General features: G+C 38.0%; 1 protein-coding gene across 2 annotated transcripts in view; it reads left to right on the plus strand.

Annotated features, from left to right (window-relative positions):
• LOC120231622 (prolylcarboxypeptidase) overlaps window positions 1-24,567 on the plus strand; it is a 72,409-nt gene extending 47,842 nt beyond the window's left edge. For both annotated transcript variants that reach the window (XM_039231794.1, XM_039231795.1), the window contains 6 exons: window positions 3,734-3,915; window positions 4,146-4,303; window positions 4,869-5,041; window positions 14,525-14,689; window positions 15,343-15,530; window positions 23,827-24,567. In XM_039231794.1, coding sequence (XP_039087725.1) covers window positions 3,734-3,915; window positions 4,146-4,303; window positions 4,869-5,041; window positions 14,525-14,689; window positions 15,343-15,530; window positions 23,827-24,043 — 1,083 coding nt within the window. In that variant the 3' untranslated portion in view covers window positions 24,044-24,567. The remainder of the gene's footprint in view (window positions 1-3,733; window positions 3,916-4,145; window positions 4,304-4,868; window positions 5,042-14,524; window positions 14,690-15,342; window positions 15,531-23,826) is intronic.
• The last annotated feature ends 1,861 nt before the right edge of the window (window positions 24,568-26,428 follow it).

The following is a 26,428-nucleotide window of genomic DNA, read 5'->3' on the forward strand; positions in this document are numbered from 1 at the left end:
GGAAAAAATATAATGAGCTCTCAAATGTTTAATAAGGTATTTTTCAATAAAATAAGGACAAGTTATTTCTGTTTCACTGAATCCAAATAGCCACTTGGATTCCCTTCTGGCCTTTCCTAATCTCACAAGAAGTTTTGGCCTTGGCCACAGACTCTACACCCAATGAAAAGGATACTATTTCCTCAACTGAGTCACTCATGTAGTTTGTGATTCTGGGTATATGAATTTGCACACTGCGCTATTATTTATGTAATATTTTTCTTTAAACAACTAACTTTTCAAATTTTTATTATCTTAACAAGGGCTTTATGTACTAGTTATTTTTTTCTTTCTTTCTTTCTTTTTTTAATATTTTTATTTATTTCTAGGAGAGAGAGAGCGTGAGCAGGGGAGGGTCAGAGAGAGAGGGAGTCACAGACTCTGAAACAGGCTCCAGGCTCCGAGCTGGCAGTCAGCACAGAGCCCGACGCGGGGCTCGAACCCACGAACCGCGAGATCGTGACCTAAGCGAAAGTCGGACGCTTAACCGACTAAGCCACCCAGGCGCCCCTAGTTATTTTTTTTCTAAATTATGTTAAACAAGTATTAAAATAAAGAAGATTGTGCATTACCTAAGATCATCATGCATACTACTGATATACATATACCGTCTTTTTAGAAGAACTTGGGGCCAGTAATTTTCTGGGCTGCCTATTTTGAAAGTTTTACTTTTCATTCTCAGAGGTTTTATTAGCTCATATTATAAGTAAATAAAAGAAATGAAAAGTCCTTGTGTTGTGAATGAAGAAAAGAAAAATTTGCTGATATTTGTTGGACTGCACGGGGAAACTATTCTTTAGATTATTATTCTGCCTAAATATCTGATTAGGAGAGTTGATAGATCCTGAAACCATTGGGAAGAAGTCAGCTTGTTGCAGATAGAAACATTATCTCTCCTCACTTCCTATGGTGCATGCTTTGTTAGCAAAATGAATCTAAGGGCTCTCTTTGATATGCTTCTTTCCCTTCATGTGCTCACAGAGTTTGTCAGTAGCATGGGGGATAATATTACAAATATTATGCAAGGATTAAAAAAAATTGCACTCAACTATACATAGAAAATTAGAAGTAAAGACTAGTGATAGATAATGAAAGAGGAGGTAAGAGGTCAGAAAGTATGTATCTTGGGGCACCTGGGTGGCTTAGTCAGTTAAGCATTTGACTTTGGGTTGGGTCATGATCTCAGGGTTCATGAGTTGGAGCCCTGCGTCAGGCTCTCTGCTGTCAGCAGCAGAGTCCGTTTTGGAAACTCTGTGTCCCCCTCTCTCTCTCTCTCTGCCCCTCCCCTGCTTACACTCTCTTATCTCTCTAGCCCCAAGTTCTTCTAACTCAGAGTTCTCTTAAAAAATGGTGTATGTATAGTGGTAGTATGCATGATGATCTTAGATAATACACAATCTTTTTTATTGTAGCAGTTGTTTTAATGGAAATTAATAAAATTTATAAGTAAACTTTAAAAATATGTAAACATTAAACAATAAGTAAACATTTTAAAAAAAGAAAGTATACATCTTGAGTAAGGGGGAAGGCTAAAGAAGTAGGTGGCATACATAGGAAAGATATCTTTCTTAAAAGATGCGAACTGTGTGATTTCAGAATGTAGCAGATGATGGAAGGAGTCAGAGTGGTGAGACCAGAGCATGAAGATACAGTAGGATAGCCTACTAGGTATATAGCTGTTCTAGTTACCTACTGCTACATAATGATTTACCTCAAATCTTAGTGACTTAAAACACAATAAATGTTTATTATGTCATAGTTCCTATGGGTAAGAAATTAAGGGCTCAGCTAGGAGGTGCTTTCTCAAGGGATCTCATGAGGTTCAGATGTCAGCTGGTGCTAGCAGTTGTCTGAAGGCTTGACTGGTGCCAGAGAACCGTCTACACTATGTGGAGAATCCACGCGTGACTGTTCCTGGGTGTTAGCAAGAGGCTACAGTTTGTCTCTTCCTAGGTTTCTCCAAAGGCTTACTTGAGTGACCTCCTGACAAGGCAGCTAGCTCCCCTCCAAGTTGGTGATCCAAGAGAGAGCAAGGTGGAAATTGCAGTGCTTATTATGACTTAACATTGGAAATCATACATCATTTCTGACACATTTTTATTAATTAGAACCAAGTCACTAAGCCCAGCCCAAGCTCAAAGAGAGAGGAATAAACCTTTTTCTTTTAAAGGAGAGATACCTTTTTTTTTTTTTTTAAATTTTCAAGTTAGTTAACATACAGTGTAGTTTTGGCTTCAGGAGTAGAACCCGGTGATTAAACTCTTACATATGACACCCCATGGTCACCCTGAAGAGTGCCCTCCTTAATGCCCATCACCCATTTAGCGCTCTCCCGCACCCCCAGCCTCCAGCAACCCTCAGTTTGTTCTCTTGTATTTAAGAGTCTCTTATGGTTTGCCTCCCTCTCTGTTTTTATCTTATTTTTCCTTCTCTTCCCCTATGTTCATCTGTTGAGTTTCTCAAATTCTACCTCTGAGTCAAATCATATACTTTACTAGCTCCCTCAGTTTAGCAGGACTCTGAGCTTCACCTCCCTACATTGCACTGAGGAAATTGTCTGTCCGCAGAGAGTTAGTTGATCATGAGACTTATTTTATGAACATCCATCTCTCAGGGAACAATGTCTTATGCTGCCTGTTTTCTAATGCCTGGATGTAGTTGCTCTATTGCATTTTGTAACTCAGATTTTATAGTTGTTTACAACAGGGTAGTTTCCATTTGTTGGTATGCGGATATAATAATAATCTTTTTGATAAGGAAGGATGGGTTTTATTTTTATTGATGATTCTTCAGTTTTTCACAAGATTCAGTGTACCTTTGCCTATATGGTAGCCATTTTATTTTATTTTACTTTATTAAAATTTTTTAATGTTTATTTGTTTTTGAGAGAGAGAGAGAAAGCGAAAGTGCATAAGCAGGGGAGGGGCAGAGAGAGAGAGAGAGAGAGAGACAGAATCTGAAGCACGCTCCAGGCTCTGAGCTGTCAGCATAGAGCCCGAGGCCGAGCTTGAACTCATGAACCACGAGATCATGACCTGAGCCGAAGTCAGATGCTTAATAGACAGAGCCACCCAGGTGCCCCACTAGACATTTTAAATGTTCGAAGACTTAAAATAAAAATTGTAGGGGCACCTGGGTGGCTCAGTTGGCTGAGAATTTGACTTTGGCTCAGGTCATGATCCTGTGGTTCACGAGTTCGAGCCTGGCCTCAGGCTCTGGGCTGACAGCTCAGAGCCTGGAGCGTGCTTCAGATTCTGTGTCTCCCTTTCTCTCTGCCCCTCCCCTGCCTGCACTCTGTCTCTCTCTCTTTCTCAAAAATAAATAAACATTAAAAAAAATTATAATACAGCAGTTTCTGTTAAGCTGAGAATTGTATTCCGTCACATTTACTGTTAAATGTTACCATTTGTTTCTATTGTTTCTACAACCTCAACAAGATCTTTGGTAAATAGCATTTAACAGAAATTACATTTGAATGCAAAATACATTATTTTCTTCCCACAAACTTAAAATCACTTTTTAATTATTTATTTAAATCAGTATTGCTATTACCTTGACTGGGCATTTTAACCCAATTGCCTAGAAATTCTATTTGGAGAAAAGCTTATCTGACTGGCTTTTTTCCTGGATCTATGCTATGCCTAAGCTGCTATTATGTGCACATTTATACGTGTTCTTTGTTACTTTTCTTTAGGATTCCAGATACTTGAATTATCTGACATCAGAACAAGCTCTGGCTGATTTTGCAGTGTTAATCAAACACTTGAAGAGAACAATCCCAGGAGCTAAAAATCAACCTGTCATTGCCATAGGGGGCTCTTACGGTGGCATGCTTGCAGCCTGGTTCAGGATGAAATACCCTCATGTGGTGGTCGGGTAAATGCATTTATGTTGGACATGAGCACTTGTTAACACTGTCACAGCATACTTAGAGATTTGTTTTGGGTAAAACATGTTCTGTTATACTAAGATTTCTAGTTTTTATCTCTTTAATAGCTGTTATTTTTCTCACCATGTTTGTTCAATATCCGTTTCAATTTTAAAACTTGAATTTGATGAGTTAAATCTTTTTTCTGTTTGCTTTTCTTATTTTTCTTACCATTTAGAGCTCTTGCAGCCTCTGCCCCCATCTGGCAATTTGGTAATCTGGTACCTTGTGGGGTATTTATGGAGATTGTAACTGCAGACTTTAGGAAAAGTGGCCCAAATTGTTCAGAGACCATCCGCAATTCCTGGGGTGCTATTACTCGACTCGCAAGAACAGGTAAGCTTTAATTAATAAAATGAAATCATGGAGTATTTTACCTTTCATTTGTTAAATTCAACAATTCCCTGTTTTTATTTTTTAAGTATGACATACAGAAAAGTACACAAATCAAAATACATCAGTTGATGAATTTTCACATAGTGAAACATAATCAGTATGGCATAGCAGCATAATCATCATCCACTATACTCAAGAACATAGTATGTATGTTTTGTGTCTGCTGTCTTTTGCTCGATACTATGTTTGTCACATACTTCCGTTTGTTTTATTTTGTTGTGGTTTATGCATTCTGATCTCTGGTGTTCCATTTCTTTATTTACTTATTTCCATAGTATCTTTGAAACAGGAAATAATTCAAATAAATTTTGGCAAACTCCATGAGAATAGACAACTTGTTTATCATGGGATTTTCCAGTTGCTCTAAAAATATTTTATTGAATGTTGATAAAGCATTCTTGGAGAAATGGTATAGAAAATTGAATTTTTTAAAATACCAAGTGATCTGCAAAGCCTTCTGTTAAGTAGTACTTTTTATATTCCAACAATGTGATTCTGTTCTCAGGCGGTGGCTTGGATTGGCTTTCTGAAGCCTTTCACTTATGTACCCCATTAAGAAATTCTCGGGATGTCCAGCATTTGAAAGGCTGGATCTCTGAAACCTGGATAAATCTGGCAATGGTGGACTACCCTTACGAGTCTAACTTTTTACAGCCTTTGCCTGCTTGGCCTATCAAGGTAATAGGAAAATATCCTTTCATTATTTTTTAAGTTTATTTATTTATTTTGAGAAGTGGGAGGGGCAGGGAGATGGGGAGAGAGCATCCCAAGCCCCACCATGGGGCTTCATCTCATGAACCGTGAGATCATGACCTGAGCCAAAATCAAAAGTCAGATGCTTAAGGGACTTGAGCCATCAAGCCCCTCTCCTTTCATTACTTTTTTTTTTTAATGTTTTTATTTATTTCTAGGAGAGAGAGAGAGACAGTGTGAGCAGGGGAGGGTCAGAGAGAGAGGGAGTCACAGACTGAAACAGGCTCCAGGCTCTGAGCTGGCAATCAGCACAGAGCCCGACGCGGGGCTCGAACCCACAAACCGCGAGATCATGACCTAAGCAAAAGTCGGATGCTTAACCGACTAAGCCACCCAGGCGCCCCTCCTTTCATTACTTTTAATAGGAAATTTTCTCTCTTTTTGTTTTGTTTATTTATTTTTTAAAAACTTTTTAATGTTTTATTTATTTCTGAGAGAGAGAGAGAGAGAGGCAGCATGAGCAGGGGAGGGTCAGAGAGGGAGGGAGACACAGAATCTGAAGCAGGCTCCAGGCTCTGAGCTAGCTGTCAGCACAGAGCCTGACGCGAGGCTTGAACCCACGAACTGTGAGATCATGACCTGAGTAGAAGTCCGATGCTTAACTGACTGAGCCACCTAGGCGCCCCTGCTTTGGTTTTTTTGTTTGTTTTAAACTGGTGCTTTCTGTGACTTTCAGCATCAGAGGAATTTCCAGTGACAAAGGGACTCTAAGTGCTACTACCCTGGGCAGAAATCCTGGCTTCTGTCACTCTCTGGTTATACCTTACCTAACATTTGTCAACGTCAGTTTCCTCTCATTTGAATAAAGGAGATAAATGTATAGGTTATAGAGCTATACGATTTAGAGCTAAGACCAGTAGTTGCTACTAATGGAACAATTCCTGTGTGCCAAGTCCTGTGCTGTGCCCTTGGTGTGCACACTTTACTCCATCTTTGTGATACATCTGAGACACATAGACTTGTCACGTATGGTTAGTGCTTATTAGTAAATGGCAACTGCTCTCATAGTGCTATGACTCAGCCAACCGCTAATGTGTCCTAAGTGCTGGACATATCATAAAGCAATGATCCCCATGCAGCAGGGTGGAGTGGAAAGAGTGCTGACTCTGGATCCTTGATCCAGAACCACACTTTACCCTCTGTGCTATCTTGGGAGAGGCTGTCTTCTTCCTGAGCCTCCATGTCTTCCTCTGCACAGTGAGGTAATGACACTTAACATTCTCCACGGGAGAATCCTCTCCTTTGTGCTAAGGATCAAATAAAATATTAGATGTGAAAACACTGTGGAAAGTGTAAAGATACATTGCACCATAAATTTTAAAGTTGTTTTCATGACAGACTTCTTTCGTGTATCCATCCCCTTTTAAGCATTTCTTTGTAAAGAATATTCTTCTTAGTTTTAAAATTAAAATTTGACTAACTTGATGGTTAAGTTTAGAAAATATAACTGATTCTACAGCTAGAATGAGTGCCAGAAATATAAATAGACTTAGAGGAGAACCTTCCAGTTTTCAAAAGCAGATTTAATTTAATAATCCCTTTGAACTATTTTTTTAAAATTAATGTTATTTATTTTTGAGAGAGACAGAGACCGAGTGTGAGTGGGGGAGGGGCAGAGAGAGAGAGAGGGAGACACAGAATCTGAAGCAGGCCCCAGGCTCTGTGCTGTCAGCACAGAGCCCGACATGGGGCTTGAACTCACAAACCGTGAGATCATAACCTGAGCTGAAGTAAGACACTTAACTGACTGAGCCACCCAGGTGCCCCATCAGTCCCTTTGAACTATTAAATGAACATTTTGATTAAAACTTTGTAACCCAAGTGGAGCAAGGTCATTTGCTATTAGAGATCCTTTTTTCTTCATCTAAAAAGTAGACTGATGAGCAGATGTCTTACACGTAGCAGGCCAGAGGTAAATTTGTATTGAATTCAATTGGATTTAGACAATACAGGGTTATTTAAAAGATCAGATCTCTCTCCTGGTAAGAAAACCCGGATCAAAATAATGAGAAAAAAATCTAAATTTGAGCCAGTTAGCCTCCATTCATGTCTTTGTGCTAATAATGCCTTATCTCTATTATTTTACTATTTACAGAATACTTTCATGTATGCTATCCCATTTAATCCCTGCAAAAATACTCTGGGAAAAATTGGTACAATTGAGTGGAAATTTAAGCTCAGTCAAGAGATGGTGAAAGCAGAATTTGAACTTGGGTCTACCATTGTTCAGAGCCTCTGGTCTTTTACCGTATTGCACTGGGTTAAGAGAGGATTTGGCTGATTTTCTGGGTGGATCACTAGCCACATTGTGACAGCTATCTAATTTAGCTACAAGTCTGTTTACAAAGTGAGAATCAAGTTTGCATTTTTATGCCCACTTGAAGAACAAATGCATTGTTACATGATACGCATATGGGGATGGGGCACCTGGGTGGCTCAGTCTGTTGAGCATCCAACTCTTGATTTCTGCTCAGGTTATGACCTCACAGTTTATGAGTTCAAGCCCTGTGTTGGGCTCTGTGCTGACATTGCGGAGCCAGTTTAGGATTCTCCCTCTCTCCCTCTCCGCTCCTCCCCTGCTTGCACTCTCTCACTCTCTCAAAATAAATACATAAATCAAAAACATACAGGGAATTCCTTGGTATTTGGAACAGAAGTTGGCGAACTTTATTTGTAAAGAGGTAAATAGTAAAAGTTTTCGGTTTTGTGGGCCATTGGTTTCTGTCACAGTTGCTCCGTTCTGCAGATGTAGCAGGAAAGTAACCATAGGCAAATGTAAATAAATGAGGAAGATTGTGTTGCAATAATACTTTATTTATAAAATAGGCAGTAACCTGAATTGGCCTGGGGGCTGTAGTATGCCAACCCCTGATTTAAAAGAAAGCCAGAGGAATACAGCTTTTTAGTGTTCATTTGCTTATGATTTGGAGCAAGTACCACTAACTTTGCCTTTCTCCCCATTTCTTTAATGTTCCTTACAAAAAATTTGCTGTTGCAGCTCACATGTAAATAAATATTCTGTCCTTTCTCTCTCCTAAGTATTCACTCAAAATTAGTAGATTATATCTCAAATATTTTACCACTTTTTTTTTATTTAGCACTGTCCTTTTATCTTTTGTATATATGCATTATAAAAAGTTTATTTTTAAGGCAAGGTAATTTGTGTCTTTGCCCAACAATCACCTCTTACTTCTTTTCTCCTGGACTGCTTCTTGTTATTCTCTTCAGTTATTTCTTAGTGGTTTTATACTTTCTTTTGGCATATTAAGGAATTCTTGATTGTGTATAATATATTTATGTTTCTGTTTCTTGCCTGCACCCAACCAAAAGAAATCTCTCATCGGCCCCTGCTTGAGAAATTTTCCGTTGCCTCTATTTCCAGTTTTATCCTATATTTCAAAGTTTTTCTATTACATGTCTCCCTCCCAAAGTTTTAGCTTCAGATCACTTTCTTTCACTGTTCATTCTATTTCTCCTTTCTTGACCTCCTCTCTGTTCTCCCAACCCACTAATCCCAGGAACACTACCCAGTTGGGGACCGCTCTTTCACTTGGATAGTTCCATTTAACCATGACTCCTCCTCCCTCTGATACACTTCCTCCTTTTTAAAGGGCTGACAAACAGCCGTCCTTTTCTAAGTCTGTAACTCAGGCTTAGGATAGTGAGATAATGTGTAACAGTTGGGTTATGAAAAAAAGTAAGTGATTTCCAATTCTGCCTGGACCCTGTACGGTTCTGAAGGATCCAGAGGCAGTGAGTGAATGCCTTTTCCGTGTCAACTCAAGTATCGTTCTTTTTCATTTGTTTGTGGGCTTTGCACACTCGGACTCCATTTGCTTTTGTTTACTGTTACAGAAGCTGCAACATTCATGCAGAAATAATCATGGACTTGGCTGAGAGAGCACAAGGAAGAAGAGAAAAGGGAAATAGAAAACCTCTGTCATTTGACTGCTCTGTCAGCATAGAAACTACTAGGTCTCTTCTCAGCTTAAAGGGCAGATTTTAAGGATACTATAGCAGTTGTTCATTTTAGAATAATTTTTAAGCTGATAACTCACCAAATCTTTTGGCTTGGCCTTCTGAACATGCAATTAGATGTAGTGAAATAATAAGACATAAAATGGAAAATCTCTTCCGTTTGTCTTGGTGTTTGATAATGTATGCGACCTCTCTGGGTGGTTTAAGCGGTTTAGGTGCATTCTATGAAAAGGGAGCTTTTAATGACAAAACTAATGTGATTATCTGTGAGTGTGAGAGGGGTATTGAAGCCATAGAGAAAGAAAATCTGTTAGAAAAGCTGAATGTATCTGCTTAATCCTTTCTCTAATGTGGATGGGCCATACTTTCTGAGAGGAGGTTGGTCTTTTTTTTTTTCTTTAACCCATCTTCTTTCCTTCTTTTAAAAAATTTTCTTTACCCCCTTTTTCTTTCTCTTATTCAAATGTTTACCCTTATAGGTAAGGGGACACATAAAGCTTTTAAACAAATCATTATCTTTACATTGTCTAGTGTGTGTGGGATCAAGGGGGAGAATCTATCTGGTTATAGAGCTAATTAGTTTGGTACTAAGATTGGAATGTTCTATCACTACAATTTCTACACCCTTTAAACCAGAAGTATTAAAATGGACTTCTAATGTTCTTTTTAAGTTTTTCCTGAATGTTCACCTTTGTTCTAGGAAATAGAAAGTGAATTAAGTCCATTTCATTTGTTGATTTTTGAGCCTCATATGAATTACTCTACTGTTTATTTTTTTGTTGCATGATAAAAAAAAAAAGTTGTGTTGTTTTTATATTGCCACAGAATCCCTTTTACTTAAGTTTTTACCTAAAAAAAACTTAGAAAAATATAATCTAAGAATAAAAAATTTGCTTAAAAAATTAAGCGTGAGACTGCCGGTATATTCAGGCACTGTTTGTATTGTTATTTGTCTCTTAGACTACAGCTTTGAAGTTGAGTATGCATAATATTGGCAATTACAAATGGAAGCTCCAGAGTGAATCTTTCATTTGAATGCCAGCTCTGCCACTTCCTGGCTGTGTGACTCTGGGCAAGTTTCTTAACCTCTCTGTTTTTTAGTTTCCTCATCTGCAAAGTGGGGATGATAGTAATTGTAAAGCTTATTAGGGTCATTATGAGAACTTAATAGGACCTGGTGTTAAGTAAGCACTAAATTGATACTGGTTATATAATAATAACAATAGTTATTATTGTTGTATATAATAACAGAGAGACAGTGTTATACTAGGACTTTGTGGCCAAGGTGTGGGTTCAGAACTTATATTCATAGTTTTAAAATTGTGTATCTTTAGCCAGACCTCTCTGAGCTTGTTTTCTCCTCTGTGATGTGGGGATGGTCGTTATATGCTTTTTCCCTGGGTCATTTTAAGGAAAGCACCTGACCACAAGGAACGTTTAATAGTTGTACCATCAGTCCCAGCTGCCCTCATATCAGTGAATTTATGACCTAAGTAGAAATGCTATACCTTAGGAGAAATTGTTTGGAAGAAGTTAATTTGATAGTGTCCACAAAATAAATAGGAAATATTGTACAGGGGCTACATGAGTATTGAGTATTCTGAATGGAAGTAGTTGGCAGGGACTCTTTTTCTTTGTTATTATAGGCCCCCAGTAAACAATCAACAGGCCAAGTGCTTGTAATCATCACTTGACTAATAACTGCATGCACATTACTAAGCTTCAGGTGAAGGGAGTATTAGATGAATGACCTATGGATCATTTGTAAGGTACATGATTATCTCTTTTTGAATAAGCATAGGACTGGTGCTCAGGTTTTGCTAGTATAGCTCCAGTAATTTTTTGAAAACTTTATTCATTCTTTGCTGCCATGATTGTTAAGGAAGTACACAGAGATATGTAGAGATTGTGTTGTTTATGCCAGAGGATGATGCTTGGAGTCAAAGAATTTTTCAGTTAGAAAGGAACTTTAGAAGCATCTAAAATAATAAAATTCCCTTAGTAAATTTGTAAATATTTTACAAAAAAATTTAAGTGATATTGTTTAGGCCTTCTATATAATATGCCAGTAGAATTGTAAATTGGTACTTTCTTTCTATAAGGCAGCTTGACAGGATGTAGCAAAAAACCTTAAAAATGTTTATTTCCTTTGAACTAATAATTCCTCTAAGAATTTATCTCAAGAAAACAGTTAAGGGTGTACATAAAGATTTAGACCCAAGGTTATTTCTTGTGGCCTTATTTGTAGTAATGAAAGATTGGGAAAATGTTACAAATGAGCAATTGCAGGATTGCTTCAACTTATCCTCACCTCCCCATCCTGATTGCTCCCCTCTGGATTTTCTCATGTTGATCAGTGTCCTTCTTAATGTGTGGTGCTCTGAACTGGACTCCAAACGAGCCCTGTCCTCACAGAGGACAGTTGGCCCAGGAGTGCCCTTAATCTGGATATGGAATTTCTATGAGTAGACGCCAAGCTCCTGACCACGATGTTCTCTCTGAGTAACTGGGCTGCCGAAACCCAAGTATTGTCAGCCGGTGCCGGTCCCCAGCCATGCCTGTGTCTTTTAAGGAGTGACAGTAACTGCTGTTTGAAGAGATGGCTATTCATGGGGGCTCCTTTTCTTTGCCTGACAGAGGCCCAGTGTTCTAGCTCTGAGAGGGGATCTGATGCCAGCATGTGAGTCACACTCACTTTGCTACTGTTCTTTAACAGAGTTTTAGGCCACTGGTTTGTCGTTGCTCTCCCTTTTCCTCTTGCCTGGCTTACACTGTCACTCTGCCTCATCTACCACACTGTGCTTGTACATAATGCTCTCCTGTGCATGCCACGGGTCCCTTCCATAGCTGTGTGCTGCATTTGGAAACAGCTGAGTCCACCATAGGTGTCCACAGTCACGAAGGAATGCTGACCAACTGTTGGCGATGAAAAGTTTAACAAATTCTGTGTGATTGGTTCTTGATTTCCATATTTTCTTGAGTGTTTCTGATTGGCATATTTCTTAGGAACATTTTCCAAGAAATGTTAGGTATATTTTGACTTACCATGAATAAATGAAAGTTGTAGAAAAGTAAGACACTGTTTGGCCTTTTTTTTCCTTCAGCTTGCATTTTCTTCTTGCTTTAGGCTTGATAGGTTTGTGAAGTTCTCAGCTTAGCTCAATACTGTTTATGTACACCTTTTCAGGTATATCTTACTCCTATGACCTCACTGTTACTTTTATAAGGTATATCCAGGTTATTTGGAATCTTACTTTCTGACTTTTCTTACACTTGTTATTTTCAAAAACTTACTGGAAATAGTGCATACTCTCTATCCCTTTTGGAAAGCCACATTGCAGGTGAGCAAGTTCAAGACTCTGAGGATTCCTGCAGTCAAGTACACTGTTCACATTTGCTGACACAACATTTCTTCAAATTGTTTGACTCGGAAACCTTTTTTTCTACAAAGTACCATTTAACGTTTCACAGAAATATTTTTGTGCTGAGTGCATTTGGGGAGAGACATTGAATTTTCCTTATGATTCACTTCTTCACCCTTTTCACATTTCCCCTTTTTTCAGAAAGGTGTTGCTAGAAACTGGTCCTAAGCAGAACTAGGAGGAGAGGCTGGGTTGCTTTCTGCGGTTCCCTTCGTTTCTTAGTGCCCTTCCTTCCGGGCATGTCCCCAGCCCCGGCCTTGTTTTTCTTGTTGCTCGGAGTCTCTCCCTGAAGTAGGGGAACTAGGCTCTTTCTTTCCTGGCTCCTTTTACTTTCAACTCATCCCTTTCTCTTCCTGTTTCTTTTTTTTTTTTTAAACCAGAACTTGCCTGTTGTATGCATCTTTTCCATATAAAATGAGAAAAGACCAAATCACTGACTTCATGATGCAGGCTGAATGTGTTTCCCTTGCCATTGGGGCTATTTGCAGTTTCATAAGGGATGCTTTCTAAGCTGTGTAGCACAATGGATAAGGTGTGTATTTCATAGCTGGAGAGATCTGGGTTGTATCTAGATCTTAACATTTGCTAGGTACATGACCTCGAATAAAGTGATTTAACATAAGATTCAGTTTCTTTTTGTAAAATAATGGACAACAGTATATCTGATAAGATTGCTTGAGGATTATATAATATAATGGTTGTAAACCCAGAGCTCAGTAATCAGTAGGTGGTAGTGTTATTCAGCTGTGACACCATTGGCTTTGATTTTTCCCCAGTGTTTTATTGTGAAAAATTTCAAACACAGAAACATTGAAATAATTGGACAGTGAACACCCATTAAAAATACCACCCAAATTCTGTACAAATATTTTGCTATATTTGATTTAGCACAGATATTTTTGGCTAGCCATCTGTCTATCTTTGATTCCATCTTATTTTTAAAATGCATTTCAGAATAAGTTGGAGATGTCAGTGTACTTCTCAGGAATACTTCACCTTTATCATCATTAATTAGAGTTCAATATTTATTTATAATTCTTTTCTTGAGATAAAATTTATATACAGTGAACTGTACAAATTGCAAGTGAACTGTTTGTTGTTTAACCCAGACCTCCATGAAGATAAGGACTATCTCCCTACCACAGAAAGTTCCCCATGCCTCTCTCTAGTTGCTCTTGCCCTCACTTCTGACCGCGAGTATTGTCTGTGACTTTTAGGTACTAGATTTCAGATGCTGATGGTAGTCTAGTGATAGGAATATTTGGAAGCTGGGTTGCTGCCTGATGTATTTCTTATCACACCACAGCTTGGTATAGTTTTTCCGTAAGTAATTTCATAAATTTTGCATTTTTAAAACAATGTATTTATTCATTCAACTAGCATTTAATTGTCAGATACCCTGCTGAGTGCTGAGGGGGATGTTGTAGAATCAGATGAGTATGGTACAATGTCACTAGGGTTCAGATAAAAGCAAGTACAGGGTAGAAGTAGAAACACAAGGGGAGTATGATTTAGTTCTCCCCAGCTGGAGGGCATAGCTAATGATGGCCTCACAGAGGAGATGATACTTCGGCTAAGTATTATAGAAGATGTATTAGTGTTTGCCAGATATTCCTGGAGTATGGGAGTGGGAAAAGGGTCTTTTAGGGTGAGCAAAGGCAAAGAGGAGAAAGAGAGCCTGGTGTGTTGGGAAAGGTTTTGCTAGGCTAGAACAAAGGCTGCAAAAGATGAGGCTACAGTGGTAGGTGTGGACAACTTTGTGTACCATGCAAATGCCTATGGTTTATTTCTATAGCTTGGAGAGTAACTTAAATTTTGCACTTGGAGAGTAATGGTTTATTCATTTTGAACAGGTTTATACTCAAGAGAGAGCACTGTCAAGCAATGCTGTTAGATGTTTAAGATTGTTTTATAGGCAAATCACAATCATATTTCTTTATTTCATTAAAATTATGATTTTATACATATATTCTGACTCTTCTTACTTTATATGTGTTTAAAATGACAGGTAGTGTGCAAGTATTTGAACAATCCCAGTCTATCTGATCCACAGCTGCTGCAGAATATTTTCCAAGCTCTGAATATATACTATAATTACTCAGGCCAGGCAAGATGCCTGAATATATCAGAGACAACAACTAGCAGTCTGGGAATCCAGGGTTGGAGCTATCAGGTAAGCTTGTGTGTTTTCTCAAGTGGAACCTTTCACTGTTATGGTTATACTGTAAGCGAGTTCACAAGATTTTGTCGATAACCTGGGTCCAAATCTGGGCCCCATTAGCTTCATTCATTCATTCATTCATTCATTCATGTAATCATCACCAAGTATATTCTGGGTACTTACCATGTGTCAGGCAACCTTCCAGGCTCCAAAGATACAAAGATACATAGGACACGCTCTCACCTTTAAATATAGCTTGGTGAAAAATATACTAATATTACAATGTATGTGGGCAAGTCCTATAAAGGAAGTATTTTATGGATGAAGAAAAGAAGGGGAATCTAACTTGAGTCTCTGAGCCTCCATTCTTTCATTTGCATGAAACTAATAATAATAATAATAATAATACTTTCCCTCCCAAGGATTAAATATGATAATAGATATGAAAGAAAGCGGTTTACAAATGAAGAATATATAGCCCTAAGTTTTGTTTTGTTACTTCTCAGCTGAGTCTTTCCAGGAGTGATTAGAGGTGGTATGACAGAGGTAAAGAACAGGCGCTCTGAAGCCAGAACGCCTGAGGTCAAACTCTAGCTTTGCTGCTACTAGCAAAATAACTTTGGATGAGTTATTTAACATTTTATGCTTCATTTTGTCATTTTTAGGCTTGCACAGAAATGGTCATGCCTTTTTGTACAGATGGTATCAATGACATGTTTGAACCTCATTTATGGAACTTTAAGGAATATTCTGATGACTGTTTTAAACAGTGGGGTGTGAGACCAAGGCCTGCCTGGATCAGTACTGTGTATGGAGGCAAAAACATCAGTTCACACACAAACATTGTTTTTAGGTGAGTTTTTACCGGTAACAGAGAAAAACTTTTGTTGATGGAGACATTTGTAGAATAGCTGAGAAGACAGAACCAGAAAAATGCTGATGGTAAGATGATATAGAATACAGGAGTGGTATCCATCATGTCTTTCCCTGAAAGACAGGATGCTGGGCAAGAGATATGCTTTTATACTCTATTACCAACATACTTAGAGGCTTAAAAACCATAACAGCAACAATATTTAAATATTTTATATTAAAAAAAAACTAGAACAAAATGAAGTATCATTTGCTATTCTCAATTTGTACTGCTGTTGTTACTATTATTATTAGTTGATAGTAAAGGTTTTTCAGTGTTTTTTCAGCAAACACTTTTGAGGTGCTTACTCTGTTCTGTTTCAGGCACTGTATGAGACACTTTAAATAAATTGCCTAATTCAGTCCTCACAGCAGTCCTGTGAAGTAATTATTATAGTCCCTTTTTTACTCAGGAGGAAAGCGAAGGTCACTGTGTTCAGTCTCTTGCCAAACCTCATCCAGCTTTGTTATGGTTACTAAGTGATAAAGCCAGATTTCAACCTTGGCCTGCCTGATTATAAAACCTGTGTTTGCTTTTCTACATTACACTGCTTCTTTAGAAGGGACATATTTGCTATTTGCTCACGTGAAGGTTAATTGAGTAGACTCTGGGTGTATGTGATTGTGACTAAAATTTCCATATTTTGATTTGAACCTTAGGCTGTCAGCTATTAAAAAAACAGTAAGTTACTCAAAAAATTTCCCCAAATCTATGTGTAAATAGTAGAGCGATAACATACATACCTCTTAACCTGAAGCCATTGTTTAAACTGTAAATGTCAATTTTTTACAATCTCTTTAAAATGAGAGTCAAATTCGTCCTTCTGGACATGGCCACTAGCTTTTAAGAGTGAGGAGTGCTGTTTTGAAGGACATTCTCTACACTTAGGCTGGTGGCACTGCCCACTTTGCAAAAGAGCCTCTGTCATATTAGATTTATGCTGTTTGCCCACTGAGCAGAGTACCTGCCCCAAATATAAGCTGAAACACTTTAATGGAAAACTTAAAAATCCCGTTTAATTTATTTAAATTGTGTTTCTTGTTCTCAGTAGGATACTTCAAAACCACACTCTTTAGCTCACCCTAATAAAGTGAGGGCTGAGCAAATAAATCTAAGTATAGATTATTTTAAGGAAACTGCCAAACTAGGGTGTGTGAGATCAGGAAAACAGGAAACCGTGAAGGGACCTGGAGGACTGTGAAAGGCTTAAACAGGCCTTGGGTCTCCAAACTCATCTTTGTTCCCTTAGAACAGGAAGTACTTTGTCAATTTCTTTTTTTTTCTTTTGGCAGTTTGTCTCCGTATAGTATTTAAGTAGATTTCTGTAGCATGCTAGCACATTAAGCTTATCTTTCCTTGCTTTGACTTTACAAAGCTGAAGTTTAAGTTGAATTGTAGAGTCTTTAAATCTTTGAATGAAGGCTTTAATATATGAGTTTGGGTCAAATACATTGTCCTTTTTTATGGGATTCAACCATTATAGATGAATATTTTAGTAATCTATTTGCCCTTTTATATTATTTTCTTTAGGCTATCAAAATCATCATCATCATTGGGGGAGGGGTAGATTTGGTGAAAAAAGTTTGGGGAATAGAACTGAGGCAAAAGACGGAAATTCTAGCTCAGTGTTAGAAACTTTTAACTCCGTGTTAAGAAAGGACTTTCCAATAGAACTTTGCAAAGGTAAACTGAGTTGTTTCAAGTAAAATTACTTAAGTTCTTAGATCCTCAGACCTCTTTTCTATAAAATGATAATAATAACTCACCCTGAAGAGTTGTGTGATGCTTAAGAGTTAACCCAAGAAAGTATTTGGCCCAGATTTGGCAAATATATGTGCTCAAAAAAGATTTGCTGAATGAATAAATGGAAGTACACTCTGCCTTGTACTCATGTCCTAGTCACAGGTAGTTATTTATCTTTGCATGTCCTTCCCCTTCCTCTTTTTCTCCTTTTCTTAAGACTCAGGCATCCTCCCAGAAACCTTCCCTGACTCCTCCAGGGAAGTTAAGATTTACCCCGACCCCTTTGGCTCCCCTAGGTCTGTGAATATCACTTAGCACTCCATGGAAATGATCTATTTGTGTTTCCATCTGCCCCATGAGATTGAGAACTTACTAATAGCAGAGACTTTGACTTCATCATATTTGTGCTTTCAGCATTTGCTCCAGTACCTGGCACATACTGGATGCCTAAGAAATGTGTATGTTGTAAAAACAAGAAAATTCAAAGTTTAGAAAGGCTTCAGAGGCATATGAAAGTTTGAAGGCAGGACTATGTGAAGATACTGGTTTATCTTTTTGCGGTGGCAAGTCTACTTTTAAAAAGAAATCTTAATGCAGCTAGATGTTAGAAATCCAGTGTAAAAGTTTTATTTTTTATTTTTATTTTTTTAATGTTTACTTATTTTGAGAGAGACAATGCACACATATGTGTGCACATGTACACACATGCACAAGTGGGGGAGGGGCAGAGAGAGAAAGAATCCCAAGTAGGCTCCCCTCTTTTAGCACAGAGCCAGATGTGGGGCTCGATCTCAGAACCATGAATGAGATCATGACCAGAGCCGATATCAAGAGTCAGAAGCTTAACTGACTGAGCCACCCAGACGTCTCCAGTGTAAAAGTTTTCAAGTTATTTAAAAATTCAAAACTGTCCTGCTTTTCTGAAGTAAACACATTCCCAAAGTAAAGAAACAGCCTTAGGTGTGTCTGTTCTGTCTACTTAGTGACCACCAACTACAAAAAGGTTTTGGTTGATTAAGAAAATGTTCAGGGAACCAGGTGGAAAGTATCTTTATGTCCATGCTTCTCTCCTTAGGTCACCTCACACAAATCCTACTCTGGCTGCTTTCCTGAATGGAAAGTTTAGTCTGTATCAGATAGGAAATTTGTCAGTTCAATTAAAAGCTTGGACTTTGAAGTCTGGGAGACCAAGTTAGCTGTATAACCTCAGGCAAATTGCCAATTTATAGAAGTTAGAAGTCATGACTACCAAATAGGGTTACTTTAATGAGTAAATAGAATATCATGGGAGTAAGTACCATGAGGGCAGAAATTTTGTCTGTTCACTGTTGAACACATGGTAGGCACTCAGTAAATGTTTGTTGAATGATGAGGCCTTAATAAGTAGTAGCCATTACTTGTTCCACTTCAGCAATTTTTTAATTCTATGGTTGTTTTGTTACAAGGATTTCTTTTTTTCCCCAACCCCAAATGGTAAATTATCTTACCAATGGTCATGTTCAGTAATTTAAATATAAACCCAAAGGGAGTCCCTGAGGAGCTGGTAGGTTTAATATAATTTCTCAGGCAAATTAATTGTGGCTAGTGATTAGAAGCTCACTGTTGGGAATTTTATCCAGGCATGTAGACTCTCTCATGAAAGCCAGTATTCTTTTGGTAAATGTCCCAGTGGCTGGTTAGCTTTCACGTATTTAGGACCAAGAAATTCAAGTTCATGTGCATCTTAGGTCTCTCGGCAACTCCAAACACTGTTGCTAAGCCACTGGGCTGATTCAGATGACCTTTTAAATCAAATGCAGTTTGCTTATTATGTGGCTGTTGGGATGGCTTTTTTGTTTTGCAAATAATGGAGAGTTTCCTATCTTGGTTGGCCCTGTCAAATTGGAATAATGATAAAGGCTATTTGTTCACTTAAGAAAATCTAACCCCTTGTGTAGTTTACTTTAAGAATTTATCTGGTAGTTGAAAACTAAGGCTACTATTTTGCACGTGAGTTTTCCTTTTCGTTTCTAACAAAACCAAAAATGTACATTTTTGGAGTGTTTTTTTTCCTAAGAATGGTGTTAAGTTGCAATTGAATTAAATTATTTTTTAAAGAGAAATATGGTGAGAATAGAGCAGGGAATTTAAAATTATATTTCAAATACACATATATTTAATGTACCTAAATGCTTATTTTCTCATTTCATTGATGAGAATGAATGGAAAAAGTTGATCACATTACTTTTCTGGCCAAATTTCTAGGAGACATGCTTTCATATCCCTTTTCATGATTCATTTACTTCTCAGAAGTAAATTTCAGAAGTTATTTCTCATGCTTACCGAATAGGTTAGTAATTATTATAATACTGCACATTTGTGTAGTATTTTACAGTTTATACCTTACTACCACATGTATTATTTAACTTGAGCCTCACAAGATCTCTGTTGGAGGGGCATTATCTTTTCTTTTAAAAAATGTGTTTTTTATTATGTATGTGGGAATTAATGTTCACAGAGGTTAGGTGACTTACTAAAAGTCATGGGCTGGTAGGGGTATAAAACTTATGTCTTCTTACTTGTTCTTCTCACTACTACACACAGCTGAAGGTTAGTCTCTCTGTATTTATATTGATCATTTATATTAACTTTGGTTTCCCATGTAAAAAGTACTGAAGTGTTTTCATGTTCCTTAATTCCTTAACTTGTGTACATATATTTATATACCTCTTTGTAGGGCATTTGGTACAAGACCACAGACAACTAAACACTTAAAATTTTATCTTTCATTCACACAATAAATACTTGTCTCCTACCATGTGCCCGGCCTGCTTCTAGGCACTGTGGGCAGAAAGAGACAAAAATCCCTGCCTTCATGGAATTGTAGTTGGAGAGCTGACAGCACAGAGCCTGCTTGGGATTCTCTCTCCCTCTCTCTCTGCCTGTCCCCTGCTCATGCTCTCTCTCTCTCAAAATAAACAAACAGTAAAAAACAGATATTATTTGACGGTCATCTGTATAGATTGTACTTATAGATGAGACTTTAACAATGATTATGCAAATTATGGGAACAATTTCATATATCTGATAATGTGACCTCAAAGATTTGTGATTTCAGGCTTTGTAACAATATCAGCAAAATGGAATGTACATGAAACAAATGTCAGAAAGCATATAAAAGTGTTCTGTAAGTAATATGCACATAAAGATATACCAAGAAGTGCAGTATCAGGGGAAAGTAATCTAATAGCTGCCAAGTTCTTAATCAATGTGTTTCTGTCTTTATTTTATTTTGAGGAATCCCAACTTCCATAAGATTAGGGGGATGAGAGGCAGACCTGGCACTGGAACCCAGGTGTGTCTGATCCCAAAGTTCATGCTCTTATTCTGCACCATACAGGTCAAGAGGGTATGTGCTATTGATTTACAACATGTGTCCATGAAATGCAGCATACTCTAAGATTGAACATTAGACTGGGGTTATAAGGTCTGAGTTTGTATCTCAGATTTGCGGTTTCTAGCTGAATGATTTGGGCAAATCTTTTCATTTCTCTGGGTACTAGTTTTCTCATCTATAAAAGAGTTGTTATTAAACCTACCTCACATAGTTGTTATAATAGTCAAGGCTTTGTAAATCCTAAACTACTCTATGCAGGTATGGAGCTAATAAATGTTAGGAAGGAATTTGATTTATAATAGCATCAAGAATAAGATACTTAGGAATAAGTTTAACAAAAGAAGTGTAAGACTTATGCACTGAAAACTGCTACAAAATGTTGTTGGAAGAAATTAAGGATTTAAATAAATGGAAAGACATCTCATGTTCTTGCAGAAGAGGTAATATTGGTAAGGTGTGAATAGTCTACAAACTGATCTACAAATTCATCACAATCTCTGAAAATCTCAGCTCACTTTTTCACATAAATTGACCAGCTGATCTTAAAATTCATGTAAAAGTGTAAGGGACCCAGAATAGCCAGAACAATCTTGAAAAGGGAGGACAGGGGCACCTGGATGGCTCAGTCGGTTAGTTGTCCGACTTCAGCTCAGGTCATGATCTTTCGGTTTGTGGGTTTGAGCCCTGTATGGGGCTGGGCTTTCTGCTATCAGTGCAGAGCCTGCTTCGAATCCTCTGTCCCCTTAGCTCTCTGCCCCTCCCCCAGTCTTCTCTCTCTCCCTCTCCCTCTCTCTCTATCTCTCTAACTCACTCATTCTCTCCCCCCCATAAACATTATGGGGAAAAAAGAACAAGTTTAAAGAACTCATACTTCAGTTTCAAATCTATTATTATAAAGCTACTATAATCAATATATTATGATACTACCATAAGGACATACAGATCAATGAAGAGAATTGACCATCTGGAAGTCAACTCTTGTTATGTATATGGTCAATTGGTTTTCCACAAGGGCCAAGACAATTTTTTGGGGAAAGAGTACTTTTTTTCAAGAAATGATGCTGAGAAACCTGGATATTCACAAGCAAAAGAATGAAGTTGGACCCCTATTTCATATCCATGAAAAAAAGTAACTCAAAATGAATCAAATGATATTAGTGGATAATGCAATTTAAAAACAGTCAAGGTTCTGAATAGACATTTTATTTTGCAGAGAAGACATACACATGGCCAGTGAGCACATGAAAAAAATGCTCAATATCTTCAGTCATTTGGGAAATTAAAATCAAAACCGCAATGAGATTCTATTTTACACCCACATAGGATGGCTATAATCAAGAAGACAGATATAAGTATTGGCAAGGATATAGAGAAATTGAAACCCTCATATATTGCTAGTGGGAGTGTAAAATAGTATAGCCACTTTGGAGAAAGTTTGGCAGTGCATCAAAACGTTAAATCACCATACATCCCAGAAATTCCATTCTTTGGTATATACCCAAGAGAAATGAAAGCCTGCACCCAAGCAAAAACTTGTATATGAATGTTCATAGGAGCAATGTTCATAATAGCCAAAAAGTGGAAACAACACAAATGTGCATCTGATGACTGGATAAATAAAATGTGATATACCCACACAATGGAAATTATTTGGCAATAAAAAGGAATAATGTTCTAATACACACTACAGTATGGATGAAACTTGAAAACATTATGCCACAGTGAAGCAAGCCAATCACAAAAGATCACACATTGTATAATTCCGTTTATATGGTAAAGGTAAAGGCAAATTTATAGAGGCAGAGAGGTGATTAGTGGTTGATTGGGGCTGAGTGAGGAGGCACAGGGAAGGCAATGGAGATTGACTGCCATGAGTATGGATTTCATTTTGAGGGTGATGAACTTTCCTAAAATTAATTGTGGTGATGGTTGCAAACTCTGAATGTACTAAAAGCCATTGAATTGTACATTTTAAGTGGACGGCTTTTGTGATAGGTGAATTATGGCTCAAAAAAAGCTGTTGATAATGTTCTTAGGAATACTGTCAGTGGTATATTGGTTTTTTACTCAGCTAAACTAAATAGCCTATTTTGATGACCGGTCCTGTTTATGTCATTCTGAAATGTGTTGTGTAAACCAGCCAAGACTAATAACATACCATTTCTTTAACTTTAAAGCTAATATAAAATGAAGATCTTTGAGTAATGCCCAAATTTTCTGATTCCAGATCCAAGGGACTTTTTCAGTTCTACCATCCTATTTCCCAAAGTACTGTACTAAGAGGAGTGTATTGTTTAAAAAGAAAAAAAAAGGCATTTTTTTAAAGCTGAGTTAATTAGCACTTTTAATTTTGGGGGGGTATTTATTTTTGAGACAGAGAGAGACAGAGCATGAGTTGGGGAGGGGCAGAGAGAGAAGGAGACACAGAATCCAAAGCAGGCTCCAGATTCTAGGCTCCTAGCTGTCAGCACAGAGCCCAATGTGGGGCTTGAACCCATGAACCACTAGATCATGACCTGAGCAGAAGTCGGACGCTTAACCCGACTGAGCCACCTAGGCACCCCTAATTAGCATTCTTAAAATATGGGAGTTGTTTTTGTTTTGTTTTTAATCACTCTGGTAGTTGGGTCCTAGGAAGTAAGGAAACCGGCATTAATTGAAGGACTCCTCTGTGCCTAACACTGTGCTTATTCAGCACATCCATGTGTACCCTCTGGTTTAGCCCTTATAACAACCTTATGAGGTCGGCCTTGTTATCTCTATTTTACAGATGAGGAAACTGAGTGAGTAACTTGTATGAGATATCCAGCTTTTGAGTGATGAAGCTGGGACTGAAATTCAGGCTTCTGAATTCCATGTCCTGGTAGAATCTGGGTTGATTCACAGAGTACCACCTTCAGTCTTCCCTGATTCTATCTCTTGCACCTTGTTGCAGAAAATATGTAAAATTCCAGCATGAGGCACCTTTTTATATGACAGATTAGATCCTCAGATCAAATCCTGCAAGTTATAAATTTGTAATTTTTGATGTTATGCACATAGTAGGTTTCTCCTGTCTTCTCTGGGTGTAGATATGAAAAACTAACAATCTTATTTTTTCTTTTTTCCCTCACTTAGCAATGGTGAACTAGACCCCTGGTCAGGAGGTGGAGTAACCAAGGATATCACAGACACCTTGGTTGCGATCACCATCCCAGGAGGGGCCCATCATCTAGATCTTCGAGCCAGAAATGCCTTTGATCCCACGACCGTGGTATTAGCCCGCTCCTTGGAAGTTAGACACATGAAGCAGTGGATCAGAGATTTCTATGCCAGTCAGAGAAAGAAGCACTGAGAAATTTTGATCATTTTCACTTTCTTCTTTTATCTTCATTGTACCCACGTTCCCATTCACTTTGGTTTTCTACGTGTAATTACTTTCCCTTGTTTGTCATTAGATCTGATGAGGAGAAGGTTGACATAGAAGAGAGGGTGATGATGGTGACAGCAGCCATCCCACACCCTGAATCCTCGCCATCTTCACGCCACCCCCAGGAAGAATCTTTTTGTGACAGCTTTCCTCCACCATCAGTGGCGCTCATACTGGAGCAGTATTTGTTTCACAAGAGGAAGGGTCGCTTCCTTTGTTTTTCTGCAAGCGGGGCTTCCTCTTGGGTTTGAGGTTAAAGTCTCTTTGGTCCATTTGTCACTCCCCATCCCTTCCCTCAAAAGAGAACAGCAGAAGATAGATAAAAATGATGTAATTGCAGCTGGTAGGAAGGATGTCCGATGCCAATCCAGGAAATGGAAGCCATTTCTTTTGTACTTGATTTAATGACTTTGAACTGTGCTGTAAATAAAGAATAAGGCTGGACCTTATACCTGCGTGTTGCTTCTGAAGCTCACTCCAGCTGTTGGGAATACTGTGTGCACTGGGCTTGGCTGCTTTTGGAAAGTCTAATTTTCTCTCTTCTACTTGGCAGCTTTTCTCAGGTCTGGGATTCTTGCCACTGTGGTACTGCCAGTAAGAAATCTGGCCTTTTTCTGCTCCATTTCTCTTTGTTTCTAAGGTCAGTTTTGTGGTAATTTGGTTACATTTTGCCAGTTTAGGAGAATGACTCTGTTTTGCTTTTGCTTTTACGTCTGAGCGAGCTTTTATATGCTGTGGTTACTGAGGATTCTTCAGCGAGAAGCCTTTACGAATTGATGAATCAACCATTTAGAAAGTAGGATGTAGTCATGTTTGGCGTTTTGTTTTTTTTTTTAATTTTATTTTCTGGTGGTTGTTGCTGCTGTCATTAAAGTCAGAAGTGTCAGAGCACCAAGAAGCAGGTGCGCGAGAACTTTTCTGTATGGCTTCCAAGAGACAAGCTGACTGATTCATGCAGGCAGCATATTTGACGTTAATAAATGGCTGAGCCGTTCCTATTTCCAAGGGGTTGGCTTCTTTCAAGCAGTTCTTACACTGAGACCTTTCTTCAGAAGAGCTTTTCTAGGATAACAAATAGGGCTGGATCAAAACCTTTCAGGGACACAGAGAGAGAATAACAGTTTCTACTCTGTTGAAAGATTTCTTCCCCCTTCTTTTTATTTTCTCTCAATAATTTTTTTCCTTCACCCTGCCTTGGGAACATTTTCTGCTTTTCAAAAACTGTACCTTGAGTTCAGTCATTTCTAAGGCACTTTTTTTTTTTTTAAGTGCAGACATAGAGTTCGTTCTTGGGTGGGAAACTGAAATATTTCCCTTACTTTCCTGGCATCTGAGAGATACAGAAAAAAATCTTTGTCTGGTTTTGGAAGCCTTCAGTTCTCGTTGTAATGAGTTGTCCATCAAAGCATTTGGTCACTATTTTCATTTCAGCATCAGAGAAAAGTCTGCTGGAGTGAGAATTTAAGGGTCAAAACAATACTAGTTTTTATTCTTTATCAACTAAAAAGTTACATAATGCAGGGTTTATGGGCTTAGTAGAGGATATCTGTACTATTTATTTTAAGTACTTTTGATTTTATGATATTTTCCTTGAAACCTTACATTTGTTTAAAATCTTTAAAATATTTTGCCATTAATTTAGCATTGCTTTTTTGGATAAGTTACATTTTTATGAAGAGAAAAATTGCCAAAAATTACTATATTTTTATGCAATTATAATTTGGTCTTATGTATATGTTTTTTCAGTGCACATTTCATTACAGACAGCAACTTTAAGTTAGCCTAATTACTATGTTAGAATTTAGTTGAAATTGAAAAAGACTTCGAACATGAAATAAGCCTTATTATTTAAAGCTGCTCTCTCATTAATAGATGGTGCTTTTGAAAGACAAGGTAAGGGAGACATAAAGAATTGGGTATTTCTTGGGCACCTGGGTGACTCAGTTGGTTAAGCATCCAACTTCAGTTCAGGTCATGATCTCATGGTTCATGGGTTCGAGCCCCGCAGTCGGGCTTTGTGCTGGTGGCTTGGAGCCTGAAACCTGCTTTGGATTCTGTCTCCCTCTCTCTGCCCCTCCCCCACTTGCACTCTGTCTCTCTCAAAAAATAAAAAAACATTTAAAAAAAAAAGAATAATCGGGGTATTTCTATTTTCTGTTTTTGGTACTTTAACTACCTGGAGTCAATGGTGAGAACTAAAGAAACTTAGAAAACTTTTTTTTTTCTTAACTTTTTTTAACATTTATTTATTTTTGAGAGACAGAGAACGAACAGGGGAGGGGCAGAGAGAGAGGGAGACACAGAATCTGA

Source organism: Hyaena hyaena, unplaced genomic scaffold, assembly GCF_003009895.1.
Source record: "Hyaena hyaena isolate Hyena2069 unplaced genomic scaffold, ASM300989v1 scaffold_59, whole genome shotgun sequence".
Classification (NCBI taxonomy): domain Eukaryota; kingdom Metazoa; phylum Chordata; class Mammalia; order Carnivora; family Hyaenidae; genus Hyaena; species Hyaena hyaena.